Below are 18,167 nucleotides of genomic sequence, written 5' to 3'. Positions count from 1 at the left end.
ATAAGTTCTCTTTTATTATGTTAACTTGAATTTGTTGGCAATTTTGTATTGTTTTAGAATTCTTTTCAATCTCTATATCCATAGTTGCCTCTTTTTTTTCCCCATAGCTAATATTTTCTTCAACATAGAGTTAAATTATCGATTTAAGGAAATAAACTTTTGTGAAAAATAAGTCTCCAGGCCCTTCAAGGCCTCACATATAATGTCTAAAGTTATAATGTCAGGTTTTCTAGGCAAAAAAGACTTATTTAGTAAGCCACGTTCAAGAGTGGAATCTTCCGACAGCTATCTTTCCAATGTTTTGCTGTTTTCGCCAAGCTCACTCTCTCTACCTTCACACACCGTTTCCATTGTGGGGATAGTCAGCATTCCCACACTCGAGTCGGCGTCCGCGCCAGGAAACTCCTTCCTTTGGTGTAGACCCGTGGTTTCCTGGTCCCTTCTCGGCGTGTCTGCTGGCATAGGAGGAGGGTTCCGCAATTCGGGGTTAAGTGATGTCTCCGCTTCCAGCTGGGTGTGTAGCAGTCCTCTCCCTACAGTTTCCAGCAATGAAAGTGTTCCCAACAATGTTTCTGGGATTAAGAAATGATCCAACGTCCCTACCCCAGGCAAGACCAGCGCCGCGGGACTAGCGCGTTGCCTGCCGCTCCTCTTTGGCATCGAAGATATAGAAAATTTTGTATTTATCAAAAATAACGGAGGTAAGTTAGGAGCAGCCTCTCTATACTCCTCTCAAACCGCCATCTTCTATTTGTTCTTAATAATAGTCTCTACCATTTTGCCTGGCTCCGAAGTCAGACTCACCGGTCTATAATTTCCCGGATCTCCTCTGGAACCTTTTTTTAAAAATCGGCGTTACATTGGCCACCCTCCAATCTTCCGGTCGATTTTAAGGATAAATTGCATATTACTAACAATAGCTCCGCAAGCTCATTTTTCAGTTCTATCAGTACTCTGGGATGTATACCATCTGGTCCAGGAGATTTGCTATTCTTCAATTTGTAGAACTGCCCCATTACATCCTCCAGGTTTACAGAGAATTCATTGTTTCTCCGACTCATCAGCTTGGAATACTATTTCCGGCACCGGTATCCCTCCCAAATCTTCCTTGGTGAAGTCCGAAGCAAAGAATTCATTTATCTCTCCGCTACGGCTTTGTCTTCCCTGATCGTCCCTTTCACTCCTCGGTCATGTAGCGGTCCAACCGATTCTTTTGCTGGCTTCCTGCTTTTAATGTACCTAAAACAATTGGTACTATGTGTTTTTGCCTCCAATGCAATCTTTTTTCGAAATCCCTCTTAGCCTTCCTTATCAGCGCTTTGCATTTGACTTGACATTCCTTATGCTGTTTCTTCTTATTTTCAGTTTCTTCTTCCATTTTTTGAAGGATTTTCTTTTAGCTCTAATAGCTTCTTTCACCTCACGCCGGCTGTAGTTTGGTCTTCCGTCCTCCTTTTTTAATACGCGGAATATATTTGGCCTGGGCTTCTAGGATGGTGTTTTTGAACAGCATCCATGCCTGATGTAAATTTGTGACCCTCGCAGTCGCTCCTCTAAGTTTTTTTTTTTTGTTTTGTTTTTTTTTGTTTCACCGTTCTTCTCATTTTATCATAGTCTCCTTTTTTTAAAGTTAAATGCTAACATATTTAATTTCCTATGTATACTTCAAAGTTAATATCAAATCCGATCATATTATGCTCATTGTTGTCAAGTGGCCCCAGCACCATTAACTCCAGCACCAGATCATGCGCTCCATTAAGGACTAGGTCTAGAATTTTTCCTAATATCATCGGCTCCTGTACGAGCTGCTCCATAAAGCTGTCCTTGATTTCATCAAGGAATTTTACCTCCCTAGCATGCCCCGATGTTACATTTACCCAGTCAATATCGGAGTAATAGAAATCACCCATTATTGTTGTGTTGCCCAGTTTGTTTGCGTCCCTAATTTCCTTTAACATTTCTGTATCCGTCTGTTCATCCTGGCTAGGCGGACGGTAGTACACTCCTATCATTATCCTTTTCCCTTTTACACATGGAATTTCAATCCACAGTGATTCCAAGAAGTGTTTTGTTTCCTTCAGAATTTTCAATCTATTTGATTCAAGGCTCTCATTAATATACAATGCTACCCCTCCAACAATTCGATCCACCCTATCACTACGATATAATTTGTACCCCAGTATGACAGTGTCCCACTGGTTCTCCTCCTTCCACTAGGTCTCAGAGATGCCTATTATATCAAATTTTTCATTTAGTACAATATATTCTAACTCTCCAATCTTATTTCTTAGGCTCCTGGCATTCGCATATAGACATTTCAAACTATATTTGTTCCTATTTTCATCATGCTTAGTACTTGACAGTATTAATTTGCAATCTTTTGTCTGATTTTTATTTAAGGACACCTGATCTACTACAGTCTCTTTTGCAACTTCACTATCAGGATACCCTATCTTCCCTGTTTTGGTGATATCTTTGAAAGATACCTTATCCCGAACCATGCGCTTTTGAGCGACTGTCTGCCTTCCCCCAGTTTCTAGTTTAAAAGCTGCTCTATCTCCTTTTTAAATGCTGATGCCAGCAGCCTGGTCCCACCCTGGTTAAGGTGGAGCCCATCCTTTCGGAATAGGCTCCCCCTTCCCCAGAATGTTGCCCAGTTCCTAACAAATCCTAAAACCCTCCTTCCCGCACCATCGTCTCATCCACGCATTGAGACTCTGGAGCTCTGCCTGTTTCTTGGGCCCTGCGTGTGGAACGGGTAGCATTTCAGAAAATGCTACCCTAGAGGATCTGGATTTGAGCTTTCTACCTGAGAGCCTAAATTTGGCTTCCAGAACTTCTCTCCCACATTTTCCTATGTCATTGGTACCCATAATGTACCAATATAGCCGGCTTCTCACCAGCACTATGTAAACTCCTATCTAGGTGACGCGTGAGGTCCGCTACCTTCACATCAGGCAGTCAAGTCACCAGGCGATCCTCACGTCCACCAGCCACCCAGCTATCTATATGCCTATTGATCGAATCACCAACTACAACAGCTGTCCTAACCTCCCGGGCAGCACTTGGAGACATATTCTCGGTGGAAGAGAATAGTACATCCCCTGGTGGGCAGGTCCTGGCTACAAGAGTACTTTCTACTTCACCAGGGTGATGCTCTCCTTCTAGGAGACCTCCCTACCAGACTGGAGGTGGGACTTCTCTACAACTTCCCTGTCGGTCTTTTCTATTTACCTTTCTGTCTCCCTGATCTCCTTCAAGTCTGCTACTTTAGCCTTAAGAGAACAGACCTGTTCTCTGAGAGCTAGGAGCTCTCTGCATCGGGCACACATATGTGACCTCTCACCAACTGGGAGATAATCATACATGTGACACTCAATGCAAAAGACTGGATAGCACGTCCCTCGCTGCTAGACTGCTGACTCCATCTTAGTGTTTTTGAGTTTTTCAATAATTTAAAACTTGCTACAGTATTAAGGATATTAGCCTAAAGTTAGATCAGTTTCTTATCTCTTGCTTAATTATACAAAGAACTTGCCTTGATTTTAGCTAACCATCAAATTATCTTGTTCCCATCATATATCTGCTCTTGGTCCCTCAGCTATATGGTTAAGCCATGCTGTAGAAAATCTTTAGCATCATATCTATGTTGGTTGAATGTTCTAACGCGTGGTATTAGGTGTATCATTAGTATTGTGCTAACGTTGTATTTTATCTCTGGTATTTGAATTCCACTGCTGTTAAATGTGTATATTTTTGATACTGTGTCATTGTAGTTCTAATATTAGGTTAACCTCATTGTATTTATGTTCTTGTTTTGTTTTTTTGTTTTTTTACTATTATGCTAACAAAATTGTAATTTTATATTAAACTGTACTTGCTGTACACTGCCTTGGGTGGATCTCTTCATAAAGGCTGTTAATAAAGCCAAATAAATATAAAAATGTCTTTTAGTTTATATAGCATATTGTATGATTTATTTAGTGTTTCCTTCTTAGATGGTAATGAAATGTTTTTAAAACTCCTTGCTTGTTACCCTAATTACAATAACTGACTATAAATGAAGAGTTGTCCTAGGGGTGGACGGGTGGGAAGACTAAACTAGATCCTGCAGTGCCTGCTAGATCTGTTAATGATGTGGTACAAAGTTTTTAAAACTAAGTGGAAAAGACTATGGAGATTGGTTGATAAAATTTGCTTTTGATATTTTTATCTTGCCTAACACTAACCTATAGTTCCTCCTTTAAACCCCAATCTTTAAGTTCCCAAAGCACAAAGCAAAATAGCATTCACTTTCCAGAGAAATGTTCTCTTCTCTCAGAACTTCTCAGAAAAAGTGGTGTTAACCACACTCACTTGCTGTGATCATCGGGTAGCAGCAAATGCAGGCACTTGTATGGTGCTAATGGTCTCTAGTGCCTGTGTTTGCTTTTTATCATCTGCCTGTCAGCTCCCCAAGCCAAGCACTGTATCCACTAGAGCTTTAGCAAGTGGGCTGGCACACAGTTGGTTGATATAAATACATGCCTTTGGGTTCACTGATTTCTTGATCAGCATGTGATCTTTGGGATGTTCAGTCAGAGGGCAGGAAACAGACATGCAAATGTGACCCAAGGGGCTGTGGAGCAATTGACTGCTGAGCTTCCAAGGTTTGTGCATGCAGATGGGCCTTTCTCATAGGGCCTTTCTGGGTGTGGACCTGCTTCTGTATTTGTCTGTGATTTCTAGATATGAATGGTGTCTGTTGCTCTGGGAAGGGGGAGTAGGAATATGATCCTTGCTAGGAAGGGTAGAAGTAAGCATTTGAAATGTGCAATGAATCTGTTTGAGATATGAGGGATGGGTGAGCCTAGCCTGCAGGGGAGTGGCCTTTACCAACGTAGAGTGAGAGGGAACCTAATGGAGGAGGAATTAGTAAGAGATAGGCAGCAAGGCAGGTCAGGAAGAAGTAGAGAGCAGAGAGGTATAAAATGGGGGAATGGAGTAGGTATGGTTGGGGGGGGGGGGGGAGAGGAGGTATTAAGCATCCTACCCCAAAACAAAAGTCAAACTGCATTGGGAGATAAGTGAGGGAAATAAATATGGGATGATGAGAGGAGGAAGACTGGGAGGGACTGAGAAAGAAATGGGGATGGTCTGAGAGAAAAGAAAATATATGGTATGCACAGGTTAGTTAGGGAAGAGGGACTATTGAGGACTGGCTGGGAAGGGGAGAATATGGGTTGTATTGATGGGCCTGGGTGGACTGGAAGGCATAATGTGAGTGTGGTGTAGATGAGCTGGGGAGTAGGATGGTGAACTGTGGTGATAAGTTGGGTTTGGAGAGGAAGAGAAACGTCCCTTTCCCCTCCTGTCCCCCTTCCCATTCTCTTCCCCCCCCCCCCCCTTTTCCCCTCTCCTCTCTGATATAACTTCCTGTGGGTGTGACATAGCAAGAGAAAGGCCCTAGGGGAGTTCAGTGTAAGGCAGGTTACTTTCATTGCCGTGTCTGCCAGCCATACTGTTACTTTGAATGACCATGGGGGCTGACCAGAGAGAGATGCTGGGCCTGGAAGGGGGATGGGGAAGTAGAGAGATGCTGGATCAGTACTGGGAAGTGGAATGGAAAGATAATGGATCGACAGCAGGAGGGGGGAGCAGGGAAACAGAGGGATGTTCTGTCTGTACTGGAGGGGAAGGAGAATGGAGAAATGTTTAGCATTTCCAGGGAGAGGAGAGGAGATGGGTTGGAACCGAGGGGAGCAGGGGCATGGAGAGATGTTGGGCCTTCCTGAGGAGGGAAGAGAGAGACCCAAACAATAAGGAGAGAAAAGAGAGGGGAGAGATGCTAGACCTGGCAGAAAGGAACAGATGAGAGAGAGGGAGAGAGAGAGAGACATTGGACCTGGAGGGGAGGGTGCAGGAGGAAGGGAAGGGAGAGGAAAAGAAGATGGATATGGAAAATGGACAGGAGAACAGAAGAGATGCTGTGCATGGAGGTAACAGGGATAGGAACACAGAGGAGTATTGGTTGCAGTGCTTTTTTTTGTGCCAGTGTACACCGGTACAGCATACTGGCACCTTTCTTTATCTCCCATTCACTTTTCCTGTTTCTGCTCGCTGCCCTCTCGAGAGTCCAGGCCCGCAGTTGCTCAGTATAAGCATGGCCCGGCTCCAGCACACTCGGCATTAGTTCCAGCCTACCCGCTTGTGGTAGGCCCTGTTGGTGCTGCCCTTTTTAACGCATATGTGTCAGAGAGAGTGAAACAGGGCCTTCTCAAGCACATGGCCGTTGGGCATGAAGGCTCCTCAGTGCTGGTGCCGGGCCTTCAGTTTGGCTGATTACTGCCAGCCCGGACTCTCAATCAGGCAGAGAGTGGGAGAAGGAGGATGGGCAGGGGGGAGAGGAGAAGCGCTGGATATGGAGGGGAGGAGAGGGCGGGGGGAGGAGAATCATTGGGCTTGAGTGGGAGAGGAAGGCAACAAAGAAAGGCGAATCGCTGGATATGGATGGGAGGAGGGATGGGGAGAGGAGTATCGCTGGACATGGATGGGAGGGGAGAAAGGAGAATTGCTGGACATGGATGGGGGAGTATAGGGGGAGAGGAGAATCTCTGGACATGAATGGGAGGACAGGGGGAGAGAGGAGAATCGCTGGGCATGAATGGTAAAGGAGGGCAGGGGAGAGAGAATCGCTGGGCATGGAGGGCAGGGGAGAAAGGAGATTTGCTTGGACATGGATGGGAGGGGAGGATGGAGCGAGGAGAATCGCTGGACATGGATTGGAGGGGAGGATGGGGGAGAGGAGAACCGCTGGACATGGAGGGGAGGGCAGGGTGGAGAGGAGAATCACTGGGCATAGAGGGGAGGGCAGGGGAGAAAGGAGAGTGGCTGTACATGGATGGGAGATCAGGAGAGGAGAATCACTGGACATGGAGGGGATGGCAGGGGAGAAAGAATTGCTGTACATGGATGGGGTGGAGTATAGGGGGGAGAGGAGAATCTCTGGACATGGGAGGGCAGGGGAGAAAGGAAAATCACTGGACATGGAAGGGACAATGGGGGAGTGGAGAATCGCTGGACATGGAGGGGAGGATAGGGAGAGAGGAGAGAGAGAAGAGAAAACATGGATGGAGGGGTGGGTAAGGGAGAGAGGAAAATTGCTGGACATGGATGGGAAAGGACAGCAGGGGAGAGAGATGAATTACGGGGCATGGATGAGAGGGGGAGGGCAGGGGAGAGGAGACATGGATAGAGAGGAGAGAGAATTGCTGGATATGGATGGAGACAATGGGAAAGAGGACAAATTGCTCAATATGGATGGAGGGGAGGTCAGGGGAGAGGATTGCTGGACATGGATGGAGAAGAGATCGGGGGAGAGGAGAAGGATGGATGGAGAAGATGGCAGGGGAGAGAGGAGAATTTCTGGACATGGATGGAGAGGAGAGCAGGGGAGAGAGGAGAATTGCTAGACATGGATCGAGGGTAGGGCTGGGGAAAGAGGAGAAATGCTGGACATTGGTGGATGGCAGGGGAGAGAGGAGAATTACTGGACATGGATGGAGAGGAGTGTAGGGGACAGGAGAATTTCTGGACATGGATGGGAAGGGAGGGCAGGGAAGAGGAGAATTGCTGGATATGAATGGAGGGGAGAAAGGAGAATTACTGGACATGGATGGAGGGGAGAGCAGGGGAGAAAGTAGAATTGCTGGACATAGATGGAGGGCAGGGGAGGCAGGAGAGAGAGAAGAAATGCTAGACATGGATGGAGAGGAGGGAAGAGAAAAGATGCACATGGATATAGATGTCATTCTAACTATCGCCCGATCTCCCTTCCCCCATTTCCTATCCAAGATACTTGAACATGCTTTTCACCACTTTTGACTTTCTTTCATCTCAAGCTGTTCTTGATCCACTTCAGTCTTGCTTTCTCCCTCTTCATTCAGCTTTAAAGCGTTAAAGTAAATTTACCATCTGAAAACTTTTTTTCTTTTGTAATGTTTGCCCCTTGTAAAAGAAAATTCTTTATTACCATTTTTGTATAATGTTGTATTCCCCCTAATTTTCCTTGGGGTTATTTTTTTCTGTGTGTTTTGATACAGATACTCTTCTTATTGACTATCAGTTCACCTTTAGCCTGTCTCAGGAGGATGATCGCTATTACACAGCAATAAATTTTGTAGCAACACCTGAAGAAGTAAGTATCTCCAAATTAACATTTTGTGTTTAAGTTCTGTTTCCTTTCTTTCATTTTATTTATTACGAGTCATTCAGGGGGAAGTTATAAACTTTTTTTCTTAGGTAAACATGAAGTGCCACAATGAATGCGTAATGATTGCACACTATTTTGTTTGCACCATCCTCTTATGCACTTCAGAAGAGGGTGCTGCTAGGGGAGGATTAGGTCGGGGATTTTACGTTCTTTTGGACGCTTTGTGCTTCCCTCATGGCAGGCACAAACTACACAGGTACTTTTTCTGAGGTGAATACCCTGCCCAGATTAACAAAGGGGGAACTCCATAGGCATGCAATCTCCCTACAAGGTTCTTTTATTGCCATTCCAATATTGATTTTGATCAAATAGTTGAAGTTATCCTGTACAGTAAATCACTTTGAATTGTATGAGCAAGCTTTAGTCTGTTTTAATGGAGAGAGAATAATAGCAAGACATCACAAATCTGTATCTAAAAATATTCACATGAGATGTGCTTTTTTTTTTCTTTCTTTGGATATTGCCTATGATACTTGCATGTTTGCCTAACTATTGTAACAGATGTACCGTATTTTTCGGACTATAAGACGCACTTTTTTCCCCCCAAATTTGGGAGGAAAATGGGGGGTGCGTCTTATAGTCCAAAGGTAGAGATCTGGCTGGCTGGCAGGCCGCCCGCCCTCCCTCCCTCCGAGTTCGGGATCGCCCTCCCCCCGGCCCTGTCACCACTTCTCCCCTTACTCACGCGATCTTCCCTGGTGGTCCAGTGACGGGGCGCTGCTCTCCATCCTCATATATGCAGCCTGACGGTCTCGGTGAGATTCAAAATGGCCGCCGAGACTTCATTCTCGGCGGCCATTTGAATCTCGCCGAGACAGTCAGGCAGCAATGCATACAGGAGGATGGAGAGCAGCGCGCTGGGCAGGAAAGAGGGGGCTCTTTCCTGCCCCGACGTCACTAGACCACCAGAGAAGATCGCGTGAGTAAGGGGAGAGGTGGTGACAGGGCCGGGGAGAGGGGAGGAGGTAACCCTGAGGGCAATCCCGAACTTGGAGGGAGGGATTCGGACAAGACGCACTGGAGCACCTAGGTTTTAGAGGAGGGAAAAAGCAAAAAAAAAATTTTCCTATTTCCCTCCTCTAAAACCTAGGTGTGTCTTATGGTCCGGTGCGTCTTATAGTCCGAAAAATACGGTATATCTCTTAGATTACTAATCAGTCAATAATATTGTAGGCTTAGAAGGATAAATTTGTTTCTCGAGGAAAACTGGCATATTCTCACAGGTGTGTGACGTCATCCACGGAACCCAGTGTGGACACTGCCATAGTGCACTGCCACTTTGAAGCAGTGCCTTCCACCACGCCTGGGTGGTTACTTTCCAGCCTAATGCTCGAACATGGGACCTGCAGTCTAGTGTTTCTGCAAAGCAGAGAAGTTTGATTTGTAATCTTTCCTCAGCATGTCAAACTTTTCTATTTGGTGCCTTCCCTTTTTCAGGACTTTTTTCTCTTAATTTTTCTTTTTCTTTGTTGATTTTTATCAATTTATTGATTTTTTTTTCCAATTACTTTTTTATTTGTATTTTTTTGGCCTTTGAAGCCTCTGATCCCTTCTTTTAGACAGGAAGCATTGAGCATTTTTGAGTTCAGAACTATTCAAGCTCCCCATGCCATTAAACCTTTTGACATTGGGTACTAATCCTCTCTCTGTAACATTCAAACGAGGACACTTAAAGCTCACAGAGTCCAGTGTGTGAAGCTTTGCTTTGGCATCAAGCATGGCAGGGGATTGGCACTGGACATGGAACCTGCATTGGCATCCGCATTGACATTGGGTGCACCGATGCAACATCGAGACTGTCCGATATTGAACTCTATGCCACAAAAAAGGACAAGCACTTGGATTTTTTTTCCACTTTTTTAAGTTGTATGAAGTCTTTATTGAACATTTATCAAAACAGCATAACAAAATACAGCACTCCAGAACAAGTAAGTAATAGCATAACTGATCAGCTCCAGGTCTCTCTCAGCCAATCCCAGCGCGTTTAGCTGTTACCAGTATCAGCTAAACGCGCTGTGATTGGCTGAGAGAGACCTGGAGGGAGGGACGTCCAAAAAGTTTTGATTTGTGTCCTCTCACGTCCCGATTTTCTGGGCTGGAAGACTCCTCCGTATCAGATTAGTTTTTATTCTCTTGCCTCTGAACTGTACATTAGCTTGTAGCCTGTAAAAAGAACGTCTTTTTAGAGGGAGTTTTTTTTATAGTGAAGGACGTCCATAAAGGACGTCCTTGACATGCGCAGAGCAGCCAGCATAACGCTTGGCAGCTCTGCGCATGCTCCACCAGCCGATTGGCTGACTGTTTAACGATGGAATAGAGAATGCAAGTGAGCTACAATGAGCAGCTCATTTGCATTCCTATTCTTTGCTGCATGCCCGCTCCTTACCGATTCGCTAAGGGAATCGGTAAAGGAAGGGCTCTAACGATTGATTAGTGCATCTAGCCCTAAATCAGGTGCAAAGAAGAGAAAATGTCAGCCAGCATGATTAAAAGGTAAAGTAAAAGAGGCCTTTACAGCCAAAAGAGTGTCCTTCAAAGAATGGAAAAAGGATGCAAATGAAGAAAATAAGAAGCAACATAAGCACTGGCAAGTCAAATGCAAATCATTAATAAAGAAGGCTAAAAGAGAATATGAAGAGAAACTTGCCACAGAGGCTAAACTCAAAGTAACAACTTTTTCAGGTACAACAGAAGCAGAAAGCTTGCGAGGGAATCCGTGGGACCGTTAGATCACAAATGAGCAAATGGGGTGCTCAGGGAGGACAAGACCGTACCAGAGAAACTGAATGATTTCTTTGCTTCTTTGTTAAAAGAAGAAGACGTAAGAGATCTGCCTATACGGAAAATAGTTTTGAAGGGTGATGATGCGGAGGTACTGAAAGAAATCTTGGTGAACCTGGAAGATGTACTGAGCCAAATTGACAAATTGAATAGTAAATCGCCTGGACCGGATGGCATACATCCAAGGGTACTCAAAATTGCTGATCTACTGTTAGTAATATGTAATCTGTTGTTAAAATCATCCGTATTACCAGAAGATTGGAGGGTGGGCAATATGATGCCGATTTCTTTAAAAGGGTTTTAGGGGTGATCCGGGAAATTATAGACCGGTAAGTCTGATGTCGGTGCCAGGGAAAATAGTGGAAACTATTATAAAGAATAAAATTACAGAACACATAGACAAATGTGGTTTAATGGGACAGAGTCAGCATGGGTTCAGTTGAGGGAAGTCTTGCCTCACCAATTTTCTTCATTTATTTGAAGACCTGAATAAACATGTGGATAAAGGTGAGCCCGTTGATGTAGTGTATCTTGATTTTCAGAAGGCTTTTGATAAAGTTCCTCATGAGACTCCTGAGAAAATTAAAGGGTCATACGTTAGGAGACAAGGTTCTGATGTGGATTAGGAGTTGGTTATTGGACAGAAAATAGAGGCTAGGGTTAAATGATCATTTCTCTCAATGGAGGGTGAACAGTGTCGTGCCACGGTGATCTGTACTGGGACCAGTGCTATTTTACATATTTATAAATGATATGGAAATTGGAACGATGAGTGAGGTGATCAAATTTGCAGATGATACAAAACAATTCATGGTTGTAAAACACGTGCAGACTGTAAAATATTGAAGGAAGATCTTAGGAAATTGGAAGACTTGGAGAGGCATAATCGAAAGGGGCGCCCAAGTTTTCCTGAGGACGTCCTTGCAGGACGTCCCGGCGAAGGGGCAGGGAAACCCGTATTATCGAAACAAGATGGGGCGTCCATCTTTCGTTTCGATAATATGGTTGGGGAGTCCCAAATCTTGACATTTAGGTTGTCCCTAGAGATGGTCGTCCTTAGACTTGGTCGTTTCTAATTTTTGGCGATAATGGAAAGTAAGGACGTCCATCTCATAAACGACTAAATGCAAGTCCTTTGGTCGTGGGAGGAGCCAGCATTTATAGTGCACTGGTCCCCCTGACATGCCAGGACACCAACCAGGCACCCTAGGGGGCACTGTAGTGGACTTCAGAAAAAGCTCCCAGGTGCATAGCTCCCTTACCTTGTGTGCTGAGCCCCCCAACCCCCTCTAAAACCCTTTACCCACAACTGTACACCGCTACAATAGCCCTAAGGGGTGAAGTGGGGCACCTAGATGTGGGTACAGTGGGTTTCTGGTGGGTTTTGGAGGGCTCACATTTACCACCACAAGTTTAACGGGGGGGGGGGGGGATGGGATGGGCCTGGGTCCTCCTGCCTGAAGTGCACTGCACCCACTAAAACTGCTCCAGGGACCTGCATACTGGTGTGATGGACCTGAGTATGACATTTGAGGCTGGCATAGAGGCTGGCACAAAATATTTTTAAAGTTCATTTTTGGGAGTGGGAGGGTTGTTGACCACTGGAGGAGTAAGAGGGGGGGGAGGTCATCCCCGATTCCCTCCGGTGGTCATCTGGTCAGTTCGGACACCTTTTTGTGCCTTGGTTGTAAGAAAAACTGGACCAGGTAAAGTTGTCCAAATGCTTGTCAGGGACGCCCTTTTTTTTTTTTTTTTTCCATTATGGGTCGATGCCCATGTGTTAGGCATGCCCAAGTCCTGCCTTCGCTACACCTGCGACGTGCCCCCGGGAACTTTGGTCGTCCCCGTGACGGAAAGCAGTTGGGGACGCCCAAAATCGGCTTTCGATTATGCCGATTTGGTCGATGCTGTGAGAAGAACTCCCATCTTCCGATTTGTGTCGAAAGATGGGCATCCTTCTCTTTCGAAAATAAGCCTGTTGGCATCCAGGTGGCAAAATGATATTTAATGTGGACAAATGCAAGGTGTTGCACATTGGAAAGAATCTGAATTGTAGTTACCTGATGCTAGGGTCCATCTTGGGGGTCATTGCTCAAGAAAAAGATCTGTGTTTTGTAGTTAATATTCTGAAATCTTCTGCTCAATGTGTGGCGGCAGCCAAAAAAAGCAAACAGGATACTAGGAATTATTAGGAAAGGGATGGTGTATAAGACCGAAAATACTATAATATATTGCTCCATGGTGCGTTCTCACCTTGAGTATTGTGTTTAGTTCTGGTTGCTGTATCTCAAAAATATATAGTGGAATTAGAAAAGCTTCAAAGAAGAGCAACCAAAATGATAAAAGGGGATGGAACTGCTCTCATATGAGGAAAGGCTAAAGAGGTTAGGGTTCTTCAGCTTGGAAAAGAGACAGATGATGGGAGATATAATTGAGGTCTACAATATCCTGAATGGTGTAGAACGAGTAGAAGTAAATAGATTTTTTTACTCATTCCAAAAGTACAAAGACTAGGGGACACTCAATGAAGTTACATGGAAATACTTTTAAAATAAATAGGAGGAAATTTTTTTTCACTCAACGAATAGTTAAGCTGTGCAACTCTTTGCCGGAGGATGTGGTAACGGCAGTTAGCATATCTGGGTTTAAAAGAAGTTTGGACAAATTACTAGAGGAAAAGTCTATAGTTTGCTGTTGAGACAGACATGGGAAGCAACTGCTTTCCCTGGGATTTGTAGTATGGAGTGTTGCTACGTTTTGGGTTTCTGCCATGTACTTGTGACCTGGCTTAGCTACTGTTTGGAAAACAGGATACTGGGCTAGATGGACCATTGGTCTGATCCAGTATGGCTCTCCTTGAGCTGAGAGCTATTTGTAATGCTCAAAAGGCCTTCAGAGGTTGGCTACAGAACCAAATTATTCTGATCCATGAAGACAACCAGGCTGCAATGTTCTGTGTAATCAAGTAGGGGAGTATGGGATCCTACCCCTTGTATTTGGGGATGAAGCAGTGAGCCCTCTCACATGGAATGGAACTTCGAGCCACATATCTATCAGGAAAAGACAACTGCCTTACGGTCAGACTGAGCAGGATTCTGCAACTTCACAAGTGGTCTGTCAATACTGACGTAGCCCACAAGATCTTCTGAAAGTGGGGCACCCTCTTGATGGATCTTTTTCCACTCAAGTCAACAAGGTTCCTTAATTCAGCTCCAGACTCAGATCACACAGCAGACTGTTTATTAATACTTGTTATACCACTCTAACTGCCAGTGCAGAGCAGTTTACATAAAAATTACAAAATATGTTAATAGGACAAAGGAAAGGAGCGACATAAATAGAAAAGATATTCATTCATGCTTAAAAACAGGAAAAGTAGGGTAGTTGGAACATTACAAACAAAAATCCTATGCTGGCTGGTCCATCACCCTATGTCCCCGAAAGCCTGTTTAAAGAGAAGTTTTTAAATTGAGTTTAAAGAGAGATTGCTATGGAGGTGAATAGGGATCAAACTCCAGGTAAAAGGAGAAAGGAGAAAAAATGCAGTGCTTCTTGTGGATTCGTAGTGTGCACTCTAGGGGCTGGGAAGGATGAGTCAATGGTCGTTGATGGAACGCAGAATTCTAGGTGGGGATAGGAGATGGTCAAGCCTGAAATATAGTCCGGGAGGCCATTTCTTAGTGCTTTGAAGTGAGAAGAGCTATTTTATATGTTATACTTTTTTTGACTGGGAGCCAGTGATAATGTTTAAGCAGTCTGAATGCTGGGGGCATGACAAAGTAATTTGATCGAAATGTTCTGGAAGGATTGTAGTTTTTTCATAGCTGAATGAGATAGGCTTGCATATATGACATTACAGTAATTGAGACAAGCAGTAAACAGTGAGAGGGTGAAGGCATGAAAGTGGTTAGTGTTGAAAAGGTGGCGACAGTGCACAATTGACGAAGGGAAAAAAAACAAGCTTTTGGGTAACTGTGGGATTTGGGGAAGAAATGAATTGCTGAAACAGTTAATTCCTAGGTAGCGAAAACTAGATACAGGAATAATTGAGCCAAAAAGTGAGATAGGAGTAGCTGGGGGGGGGGGGGGGGGGGGGGGGGGGGGAGGGAGTCCTTGTGAGCCACAGAACAACTGTTTTTTTCAGTGTTAAGCACCAGACAATGTTTAAATAACCATTTAGCATCCAATGCTTTTCTCCTGTATTGAGGAGAAGGCCTGCTGTATGTGTATCCTCAAATTCCTCTCATAGCGCGGATTTCGCTTAAACTGCAGCAAGACTGTGGAACTATGATCTTATCGCGCTTATGGCAGTGGCAGATCTGGTTCTATCTACTTCTGGGTTATCTTTCTGAAGATCTGTTGAGATTGGAGTGTTTTCCGACTCGTTATGCAGAACAAGGGGACTCTTCTGCATACCAGCCTCCAATCCTTGGCCCTCATGGCTTGGATGTTGAGGGTGTAGAATTCAAGTCCTTGGATCTGTTGGAGGATGTCTCCTGTATCTTGTTGGTTTCAAGAAAGATTCCACTAACAGGTGTTACTGTTTGAAATGTAGGAGGTTTGCTGTCTTATTTGAAGGCGAGACTTAGATCCCCCTTTACCTACCCTACACAAAAACTGCTTTGAATACCTTCTATACCTTTCTGAGTCTGGTTTAAAAATCAGCTCTGTAAGGGTTCACCTCAGTGCAATATGTGCTGCTTATCACTGTGTAGGAGGTAAACCCATCTCTGTACAGCCTCTAGTTGTTTGCTTCATGCAAGATGTGTTATTAACAAAACCCCCTGTCATACTTTAAACCATGTGATAGGATCTCAACATTGTCTTCACCCAGCTGATAAAAGGTCCTTTTGAGCCACTTGATTCCTGTCATCTGAAGTATTTGACTTGGAAAGTTGTATTTTTGGTGGCAGTCACATCAGCTTGCAGGGTCATTGAGATTTAATCCCTAGTAGCTGATTCAGCTTACACTAAGTTTCCCCACAATAGAGTAGTTCTCTGTATGCACCCTTCCTAAGGTAGTGTTGGAGTTCAATAAAAATAAAGCAAAAAAAAAGGAGGTAAAAAAACCTCACGAAACCGTGAGACATAAGCAAAAGGGACAATCCAAGGAGGATACCAAAAAAATGTTTTATTAGAAATACTAGAAACCGACCCAACACAGCTGTGTTTCAGCCCTAAGGCCTGCCTCAGGGGTCTCGATCAATCTGCACAAAAAATAAACATGAATATATTGTATGTAGTTTGAATAAATAAAGAATAAAATTGTTGGAGTTCCATCTTAATCATTCAATTGTTCTTGCGGCATTTTTCCCCAAATCACATGCCCATCACAGCGAGTGTGTACTGCATACCTTGAACTGCAAGCAAGCCTTAGCCTTCTCTTTGGAGCTGACTAAAGCCCACAGACCACCCAGCTTTTTGTGTTTTTTGACCCACACGGGATGGGGGTTGCCATCAGCAAACGCACAATTTCCAATTGGCTAGCGGGTTGCACCAGCTTTACTTATGCCCAGGCTGGTCTGACTCTAGAGGATCATGTCAAGGCTCATAATGTCAGAGCCATGGCTACGTGAGCCCACACGAGATCAGCCTTCATAGAGGAGATTTGCAAAGCTGCAATGTGGTCATCTGTCCACACATTAACATCACATTACTGCCTTGAGCAAGATGCCCCACTTGACAGCCGGTTTGATCACACCATTCTGCACAATTTGTTTGATGTCTCTTCCCCCCCCCCCCCCAAAGCCCAGTTCTTTTCTGTTGCAGGCTGCAGCTCCACAACTACTAGTATGTAAATGAGTTCCAGGTTTCGAAGTTTTCATTTGTTTTCAGTGAGCATAGTAGCAAGTGATTCCCATCTGTGAGACTACAAAGGCCTGCTTGTCCTTTGAGAACGCGAAATTACTCACCTGTAGCAGATGTTCTCAGAGGAAAGCAGGTTTAGTATTCTCACATACCCTCCCACCTTCCCTTGGAGTTGAATTCTTAATTTATATACATGAATTAGGAGCCTATGCTCTTGTGTTGGGCAGAGGGATGCTACTAAAATATTCTACTCATAACTAATCAGTGTCCACACTGGGCTCCTTCGGATGATGTCACCCATCTGGGATAATACTTGGCTTCCTGTCCTAGGAGAACACCTGCTACAGGTGAGTAACTTCACTTTATGTTGTGAGTCCCACATTTGAGAATATTATGCCTTCTTGTTCTCAGAGAAAGCTAAGTTACCTGTAGCAGGTGTTCTCTGAGGCAGCAGGTGTTTATTCTCACATCCCTCCTGCCTCCCATTGAAGCTGTGTTCCTAGCTTTAGTACTCTACTGTTGGTCCTGCACTCGAGTGTCAGGTGGGACAGTGCCTCAGAATTTTAAAGTGACAGTGTACTATGGAAGTGTTCATACTGGGCTCCATGGATGACATCACCCACATGTGAGATTATATATGCCTGCTGTCTTTGGAAAACATCTGCTATAGGTAAGTAACGTAGCTGTATCTATGCAAGACAAAAGTAGCATTAGGTTTACAGATGCTCAGAATTATGATCTTTTGTTTTTCCAGAGATGAGCATGACACAGTTGTGCTTTCAGAAGAAAAAGCTACTTTGGTTAAGCTGGATTGTAAAATATAATTTTCAGACTTAAGGATTTTTAACACGCTATGTGTGTTCATGTTCCCTAAAACTAGTTTCTTTTTTAGTGTCAGATTCAGATTTTGAATCTAGAATACCACTTTCTGCTTTTTGTTGCCAAAGACTTATTTGGTTGTATATGTGTTCAAAATGTATGTTTTGGATATGTTGGAGGAAAGTGCTGTGAATAATAGTGTCAAATTTTTATTAATTTTATTTTGCAAAGCACTGAGGGAATTATAATAGTGTTCATACAGAGACATTTGTTTTGTTTTTTAAATAGCAAAATCGAGATCTGGATATGTTCATCAATGCTTCTAAAAACTTTAATCTAAATATTACCTGGGCCACAAGTTTTGCAGGTAAGATGTATAAAAATTGTTGAATTAAAAAAAAATTTAAAAAAAAACCCCAAAACACTTTTTCTGCATTTGTCCAGGATATTGTTAGTAATTATATGAGTTATAAATATAAATTAAACAGGCCAGTAAAGCTCAATGGAG

At 44.0% G+C, this 18,167-nt stretch overlaps 1 protein-coding gene across 1 annotated transcript in view; it reads left to right on the top strand.

Moving 5' to 3' along the window:
• ATRN (attractin) overlaps positions 1-18,167 on the top strand; it is a 626,429-nt gene that overhangs the window by 433,591 nt on the left and 174,671 nt on the right. The window contains 2 exon segments of the mRNA XM_030190990.1: positions 8,082-8,176; positions 17,948-18,026. Of these exon segments, the coding sequence (XP_030046850.1) occupies positions 8,082-8,176; positions 17,948-18,026 (174 nt within the window).

Source organism: Microcaecilia unicolor, chromosome 2, assembly GCF_901765095.1.
Source record: "Microcaecilia unicolor chromosome 2, aMicUni1.1, whole genome shotgun sequence".
NCBI classification, from domain to species: Eukaryota; Metazoa; Chordata; class Amphibia; order Gymnophiona; family Siphonopidae; genus Microcaecilia; species Microcaecilia unicolor.
This window is presented reverse-complemented; position numbering and strand designations above follow the sequence as displayed.